We start from the raw sequence: 8,538 nt of genomic DNA, 5'->3' as shown, positions 1-8,538 counted from the left end.
TACCGTCTGTGACACAGACTACAGCGATGTCACAGACTACAGCGATGTTGACCAAACATACCAAAAATCAGCTCAGATGAATCGGATGGTAGTTCTTCTGGACATGACATGGTCAAAAATGGCCAGACACCTTGAGTTTGTCCATCGCAGAGGGAACACTGCAGCTGGCAAAAATGAGTAAAGTCCTAATGGCCATGGAGAAAGGAACACTGTCTGACTACAAAGGAAAGATGCATCTGTCAGTATGAACTACACGCGAAACTTCATCATAGTTCATAAAGGACACTATTTTCTTGAAACCTTTGCTCACTTCTAAGCCGACTGGTGTGTTTAGAGCACACAGAGGTCGAACTCTTTTCCTGCCCTGGGCATCATCATCTTTAGGTTTCAGAGGACAGTTTTTGATATGTTTCCAAAGGCTACGCTTGTTATAAGGCCCTTGGCAGTAAATGCAGTGAATAAATTCTTTGGCTCTTTGTCTATTTTTTGAACGGTAGTAGGCAATCATCTCCCCATGTCCTTGTCTCACCACATCTGTGTTGTGGGCAAAGTTGCCCCTTTTTCAAAGGAGGTTCAACTGTACTCGTCTTTCTTTGGAATGTTTTGGAAATGCTATTGCCTTTACAACCCCCACTTCGTTGCGATGGACAAATTCAAGGTGTCTTGCCATTTTTGAATATGGCTTAGAGCAATTAAGGCAATACTGCTTCTTGTACGCCTTGCGGAGTTCCGTCTTTGGTGATGGCATTGACTGAATAAAAGTCTTATCACCAGACAAGGTGTTTGTCTCTTTAGATTGGCATTTCATCTTTTTTGGTGATGGTACAGTCATAAATTGATCAGATGAACTACCTGCCTCGTTGGGAGATGTTGGATGTATCAAAGCACTTTTGACAATGTCATGTCCAGAAGAACTACCATCCGATTCATCTGAGCTGATTTTTGGTATGTTTGGTCACATCAGACCCCATCCTGTTGAACAAGTGCTCTCCCAGCTGCTAATGGCCATGGAGAAAGGAACACTGTCTGACTACAAAGGAAAGAAACTTGATGACATTGAAATTGACCCAAATGGTACGAGTATACTTGGACTGTCTGTGTGTATCTGTTCTTTACATATTTGCAAAACAATGTATATGTTACCGGCAAAGTGTGTAATCCGGAATTCTATAGAATGCCCTAGGTAATGTAGGTAGGTAACTTAGGTAACCATCAGGCATTCTATACAATAACGGGATTTCACACTTTGCCGGTAACATATATAATCATGTCACAGATGGTAAGTATAAGCAATAAAGTGTAAATTTTTTTGTCAGTGAATTATTTAGAGCAACTTGAGGCCCAAGGTGATTCCATGTCAAGTGATGAGGAGGATTACAGTGACCTATCTCAGAAAACAGCACCAGCAGAGACTGATCAACTTGTTCAATCTGATCAATCTGTTTCATGGGAGGATCAAGGTAAGAAAAATCTCTAAACTACACAAACAACAATAATCAAATAAACATGAATCAGCTCCATGCAGCAATATCCAGCCAAATGAAAAAAATATACACATTAGGACACATTAGTCTTGATTTGGTCTTTACTCACCAATTTAGTTGTAATGAGAATGTGTAATGAGTATTTACTTGTTTTTAACTATTTCATAGGTTCTTCAAACGCTCCAAAAAAGAAATGGGAGGACAGTGAGGTAAAAGCAGTAGAGAGACACATGATGAAGTTCATCAAGACATACAAAGTTCCTGGTAAGCAAGACTGTGAAAGATGCATTCACGCAGAGCCAGAAGCTTTGAAGCAGCGAACATGGACTGGTGTGAAAAATTATGTGCGGAACAGGATCACGACTCTTAAAGAAAAGGTGGTTTGTAGGGTGGCACAAACACTTTAACACTTTGCACATTATGCTCTTTTTGTAAGAAATGGAGCTAAATTAAAAGAAATGAGGATATAGGTGTAGAAATATTTTGAGGATGGAATGAAACAGAATATAAAGTGCAAAGTTAGAGTATAAGAAGGCTAATGAAGAAGTAGAGGATATTAAGATAGTCAATTTTCATTATTCAGTTTTCTTTGTTCAGTTGCAATGAAGTTGGATGGAATGTCATGTTAAACTTTTTGATATTTCTGTCATAGAGGGAGGAGAGAATGTTAAGAGGATAAAAAGGGAAGAGTGAATAGGTGTGTTGGACATGGGCCGTGGCTGGATGTAACCGATCGGTGAGAGTTGCAGTGTGCAGGCGGGAGGAGCTGAAAACAGACACGTGAGTCGGACACTTTCTGCTTCCCGTAGTGACGCAGAGCCAGAAGCTTTGAAGCAGCGAACATGGACTGGTGTGAGAAATTATGTGCGGAACAGGATCACGTCTCTTAAAGAAAGGGTGGTTTGTAGGGAGGCACAAACACTTTAACACTTTGCACATTATACTCTTTTTGTAAGAAATGGAGCTAAATTAAAAGAAATAAGGATAAAGGTATAGAAATTAAAATTGAGAGACGCTCACGCTGTGTTTGCATACTTTACCACAGCTGAAGTGAAATAAATGCATTATTTGCCAAATACACAGATATTTCAGAGACATTTTCATGCAATACATGTACTGCTTAATACAGCATCTGTTTGTACAAGAATAAAGTTCAACATAAGCCTAAATACCGATGAAGTGGGGTCTACATTGTATCAGTTTTATTTGGATAAACATGACAATATAACAGCGTGACTACATGAAAGGGGATTTCACTGTTATAAAAACAGATTTGTGAGCATTAGTGGAACTAAAGGTGTGAGAATTAACTCTTAATCATTGTGTTGCAGTGGATTCGGCCAATCGTGGATCAGTTGTGTCGTCATCAGAGCTCATGAGTCGCTCTGGAGAAGCTGCGCTGGCTGAGTCCTCCTGCTCTCCAATCGCTCTCGCCGTACTCTGATACCATACGTCACAGTCACGGGGCTTCGCTGTCTGAAGTCGGACACAAGTTCTAACCGGCATGCACTGCTCAAGTCAGCTGCTGATCGGTCTGCGCAGCGCTGCATGAAGTCCAACAAGCCTAATGCTCTCCTCCCTCTTTACATCCCTTTACATTCTCCTCCCTCTTTACATCCCTTTACATTCTCTCCTCCCTCTTTTCATCCCCTTTACATTTTCTCCTCCCTCTTTACGTCCCCTTTACATTCTCCTCCCTCTTTACATCCCTTTACATTCTCTCCTCCCTCTTTACGTCCCCTTTACATTTTCTCCTCCCTCTTTACGTCCCCTTTACATTCTCTCCTCCCTCTTAACATCCCCTTTACATTCTCTCCTCCCTCTTTACGTCCCCTTTACATTCTCTCCTCCCTCTTTACGTCCCCTTTACATTCTCTCCTCCCTCTTTACATCCCCTTTAAATTCTCTCCTCTCTCTTAACATCCCCTTTACATTCTCTCCTCCCTCTTTACATCCCCTTTACATTCTCTCCTCCCCTTTTACATTATCTCCTCCCCTTTACATCCTCTTTACATTCTCCCCTCCCTCTTTACATTCTCTCCTCCCTCTTTACATTCCCCTTTACATTTTCTCCTCCCTCTTTACGTCCCCTTTACATTCTCTCCTCCCTCTTTACGTCCCCTTTACATTCTCTCCTCCCTCTTTACATCCCCTTTATATTCTCTCCTCCCTCTTTATGTCCCCTTTATATTCTCTCCTCCCTCTTTACGTCCCCTTAACATTCTCTCCTCCCTCTTTACGTCCCCTTTACATTCTCTCCTCCATCTTTACGTCCCCTTTACATTAGGCTTGTTGGACTTCATGCAGCGCTGCACAGAACGATCAGCGGCTAACTTGAGCAGTGCTTGATGGTTAGAACTTGTGTCCGACTTCAGACAGCGACGCCCGTGACTGTGCCATAAGGCATCAGAGTACAATGAGAGTGATTGGAGAGCAGGAGGACTCAGCCAGAGCAGATTCTCTAGAGCGACTCACGAGCTCTGATGATGACACAGCTAATCCACGATTGGCAGAGTACACCGCTTGACAACGATCACGTGCGTTTCATGTTTCTTCTCACACCTTCAGTTCCACTAAGGATCACAAATCTGTTCTTTATAACAGTAAAAGCTCTTTTCATGTAGTTGCGATAAATGTTTATCAAAATAAAACAATGTAGACCCCACTTCACTGGTATTTAGGCTTATTTTGAACTTTATTCTTGTACAAACAGTAGTGCATGTATTGAATGAAAATGTCTCTGAAATATCTGTATCTGGAAAATAATGCGTTTATTCCACTTCAGCTGTGGTAAAGTATGCAAACTTAGCCTGAGCGTCACTACGGGAAGCAGAAAGTGTCTGACATCACATTCTCTCGTCTGCACACGGCAACTCTCACCAATCGGTTACATCCAGCCACAGCCCATGTCCAGCACACCTAATATAAGGGATGAATAGAGGGAGTAAATGTAAAGAGGATGAAAAGAGGGAGGAGTAAAGCGGGTAAAAAGAGTGAGGAGTAGAGTTAGAGGATGAAGAGGAGGAGTAAAGAGGATGAAAAGAGGGAGTAGTAAAGAGGGTAAAAAGATGGAGGAGTAGAGTTAAAGAGGATAAAGAGAGGGAGGAGTAAAGCGGGTAAAAAGAGTGAGGAGTAGTTAGAGGATGAAGAGGAGGAGTAAAGAGGGTAAAAAGAGGGAGGAGTAGAGTTAAAGAGGATGAAAAGAGGGAGGAGTAAAGGGTAAAAAGAGGGAGGAGTAGAGTTAAAGAGGTGAAGAGGAGGAGTAGAATTAAAGAGGATAAAGAGGGAGGAGTAAAGCGGGTAAAAAGAGTGAGGAGTAGAGTTAAAGAGGATGAAGAGAAGTAGAGTTAAAGAGGATGAAAAGGAGTAAAGTGGGTAAAAAGAGGGAGGAGTAGAGTTAAAGAGGGAGGAGTAGAGTTAAAGAGGGAGGAGTAGAGTTAAAGAGGGAGGAGTAGAGTTAAAGAGGATGAAAAGGAGTAAAGCGGGTAAAAAGAGGGATGAGTAGAGTTAAAGAGGGATGAGTAGAGTTAAAGAGGGAGGAGTAGAGTTAAAGAGGGAGGAGAGAATGTAAAGGAGGAAGTAGAGAGATTTTGAAGAAGGGTGGATGGAGGAAGTACAGAGGATAGTTGGGCACTGAGAATCATTCCCACCTCCAAGTTAATTGATTTTTCATTGTTGTTCTTTTAAAAAAAAGAATAATTTGAAGTTCTGTCATTAACTGCAATGTGCACTTTCAACACAATGTGTCCAAGACTGTTAATATTAAAGAGTCATTTAATCGGAGTGTGTGTCACTAGAGTCCCCAAAGAGTCGTTCAATTGGAGTGTGTGTGTGTGTCACTTGAGTCCCCAAAGAGTCATTTAATCGGAGTTTGTGTGTGTCTCGAGTCCCCAAAGAGTCATTTAATCGGAGTGTGTGTGTGTGTCACTAGAGTCCCCAAAGAGTCATTTAATCAGAGTGTGTGTCACTAGAGTCCCCAAAGAGTCATTTAATCGGAGTGTGTGTGTCTCTCTAGTCCCCAAAGAGTCGTTTAATATGAGTGTGTGTGTGTCACTAGAGTCCCCAAAGGGTCATTTAATCGGAGTGTGTGTGTGTCACTAGAGTCCCCAAAGGGTCGTTTAATCGGAGTGTGTGTGTCACTTAAGTCCCCAAAGAGTCATTTAATCGGAGTGTGTGTGTCACTTAAGTCCCCAAAGAGTCATTTAATCGGAGTGTGTGTGTCACTCGAGTCCCCAAAGGGTCATTTAATCGGAGTGTGTGTGTGTCACTAGAGTCCCCAAAGAGTCATTTAATCGGAGTGTGCGTGTCACTCGAGTCCCCAAAGGGTCATTTAATCGGAGTGTGTGTGTCACTAGAGTCCCCAAAGGGTAATTTAATCGGAGTGTGTGTGTCACTCGAGTCCCCAAAGGGTCATTTAATCGGAGTGTGTGTGTGTCACTAGAGTCCCCAAAGAGTCATTTAATCGGAGTGTGTGTGTCACTTCGAGTCCCCAAAGGGTCATTTAATCGGAGTGTGTGTGTGTCACTAGAGTCCCCAAAGGGTCATTTAATCGGAGTGTGTGTGTCACTAGAGTCCCCAAAGAGTCATTTAATCGGAGTGTGTGTGTCACTCGAGTCCCCAAAGAGTCATTTAATCGGAGAGTGTGTATCACTATTTTTATTTGTATAGAGTTTTTTTTGACAATTACTACACTTTACAGAAGAACATGCCTAATGTCTTAACCCCAGTGTGTAGCCAAAGATGACTCTGATGAGGAAAACTCCTTAAGATGTTTTTGTGATAATGATTAGTTTACAGTCGATGCTAAATTAACTAGAGGGATGCAGCCGGTGGTCAGTGAAAGGTTCTCTGCCATGAAGTGAAGTCCGTTTTATTTCTATAGCGCATGATACAATACAGATGGTTTCAAAGGAGCTTCACAGACATAAAATAACTTGCAAATGTCAACAATTATGAAATGAATAATGTAGAGCTGTTTTACAGTTGAAATTAAAGACAATAGTGTTATTATTCAGCTCAATTCTGTTCATCTTTTGCTTCTGATAGTCAATCAGTCAAATCAATAATATTTCTGAATGTTAATTGTCATTCCCCAACTGAGCAGCCAAAGGCACTTGATCTCAAGCTACAAATCAGACAAAAAATGTAGGCTACCCATTTACAGTGATCTTGCAGAAAAGAAGAAACCCAGTTTACTCTCTCACACCTGTATCTCTGCACTAGCTTGATTTCACTGTCCAGTATTGGAACTTTGAATTGTAATATTCTACTTCTGTCTTCTTAGGATAAATAATATATAACATCTCAACAATGTCCTGAAAGTATACCTTAACCAGAGTATGTGTATCACCATGGTCCTCAAAGTATGACTTCATCAGAGTTTGTGTTTAATGTCCCCAAAATGGACATAAAAAATACTGTCCCTAAAGTGAAGGCAAAATGTCAGGTCTTTAAGGAAGGCTTTTATTGATAAAATCAAGTGATAATTGTGATGACAGCTTCTCCAGAAGTGCAGTCATATCTTTCTTTTGTCTCTAGACCCTTCAGAAAGGGGTGTCCCTAAAGGTAGGGTTCCCAGTCATACGTCCTCACATTGTGGTTAAGTAGGTATGTGTGTGTGTGTGTGTGTGTGTGTGTGTCTGTAATTTTGTATGGATTACGTAAAAAATTTGGGTCACTACCTAATTACCATTGGGAAAGTGTCCCATGGTCAAACCAGTTGAGAACCACTGGTCTAGTTGATTCTGCTTCTGCTTCTGCTTAATGTTTGCTTACCACACTGTTACACATGGGAAGTAGGTCGCTATGATGTGTTCCCCCAGGAATTAATTCATCCATGGGTAGTGCCAGCTCTTCAGCAGTGAATGAGGGATTTCGCACATCTGTTTTACTGGACTCACAATGAATGTGACAAAGACCTGCATTTAGGTTTCTGTTAAATAAAGTAGTGAATCATTCATAAATGATAAGCCAAGTCAAGGCTGCATCCCAGTCCCACTAACAGACTTAAAGCAACTCGATTTTACCTAATGACTGAAAATCTGAAAATGAGTCACTGCTTAAACAAATGAAAATATTACTCTTGTGTATGATGCATCTATATGATCTGTTAATAAAATTTGATTTGTACAATGTTATGTCATGGGTTGGGATAAACATGATTGTCTGTTCTCTAAAAAATGCCTGAATATTGTGGAAAAATTACAACTAGAAAAAAAAATTAGGAAGTACATTGGAGAAATTAAGGAGGAGAAGGAAATTCTCAATAGTGTAGTCATTCTGAATGGCACATTCTTAATAGTCATGTCACAGATGGCACACCTAAACCTAAATATTTTTAAAAAGTAAAAAGAGGAAAATTATACAATTAAGGTATAACATAGATGACACATAATATTTTATGTGTTCAAAAGTTGTTCACTTATTCCAAAGACCTGTTTAAACATAAGTCATTGATCATATTACTACATTTCTCGTGGCTGAAAGACAGGACGACACAAATAATGTTACCCATCACACAATCATGAGACCTATTGTTTCTTTAAAAGTGCAATTTGGTGTGCAGATTCCCCTTCAGTCTTAATATACGTATGGGTCAGCGTATACTCAACAATAATAGTTTATACTCAACAATAATTCTAATTTATTACAATTAAAACAACTTAACTTTCTCTCTCTAAAGTTATTTTGGATTAAAAAGTCTTTCTTTTTCTTTTTCATTCTTTCCGTTTGTTTTAGGGTGTGAACACATTCAGAACTTGTGCTTACGTACACAAATAAGCAGTATATCAAACGCACAAACTGTTCCTCTTTCACAATCATATTGTATTGAATTGTTTTCTCTTGGGTGTGGAATGTAAAAAAAAACACGCACAAACAGGCATAATTACTTATCGCAACAACATCTCTGTCGCACTGACAAACAGTTGTAGACGTACACACAGACACACCTTAATCTTTATCTATCAAACAATACACAGGTACATCATGACAGATGTATTTTATTTGGATCATTTTCTCATGAACCTAAAAAAAACATGAACCCTGATATTCT

The 8,538-nt window shown here is 40.2% G+C and overlaps 1 protein-coding gene across 2 annotated transcripts; it reads left to right on the top strand.

Annotated features, from left to right (window-relative positions):
* Positions 1–332: 332 nt before the first annotated feature.
* Positions 333–2,295, top strand: LOC311076092 (uncharacterized protein). 2 transcript variants are annotated; one of them, XM_084103977.1, is made up of 4 exons: positions 333–1,074; positions 1,317–1,460; positions 1,653–1,861; positions 2,137–2,295. In XM_084103977.1, exons 1-4 carry the CDS (start codon positions 897–899, stop codon positions 2,161–2,163), a joined length of 558 nt encoding a protein of 185 aa, XP_083960103.1. In that variant the 5' UTR covers positions 333–896; the 3' UTR covers positions 2,164–2,295. The 2 variants fall into 2 exon arrangements, with proteins under 2 accessions (XP_083960103.1, XP_083960102.1); XM_084103976.1 differs by lacking the exon at positions 2,137–2,295 and having other exon boundaries at positions 1,653–2,029.
* The last annotated feature ends 6,243 nt before the right edge of the window (positions 2,296–8,538 follow it).

The sequence above is a fragment of the Abramis brama genome (assembly GCF_963993115.1).
Source record: "Abramis brama genome assembly, chromosome: 2".
Lineage (NCBI taxonomy): Eukaryota > Metazoa > Chordata > Actinopteri > Cypriniformes > Leuciscidae > Abramis > Abramis brama.
Note: the sequence above shows the minus strand (reverse complement) of the source record. Positions and strands in the feature narration are given on the sequence as shown.

Coding starts and splice junctions, on each gene's coding strand:
- LOC311076092 (XM_084103976.1), top strand. CDS start 897: ATGTCATGTCCAGAAGAACTACCATCCGATTCATCTGAGCTGATTTTT. Junction 1,075..1,316: donor CATTGAAATTGACCCAAATG/GTACGAGTATAC, acceptor TTTTTTTGTCAG/TGAATTATTTAGAGCAACTT. Junction 1,461..1,652: donor TGTTTCATGGGAGGATCAAG/GTAAGAAAAATC, acceptor ACTATTTCATAG/GTTCTTCAAACGCTCCAAAA.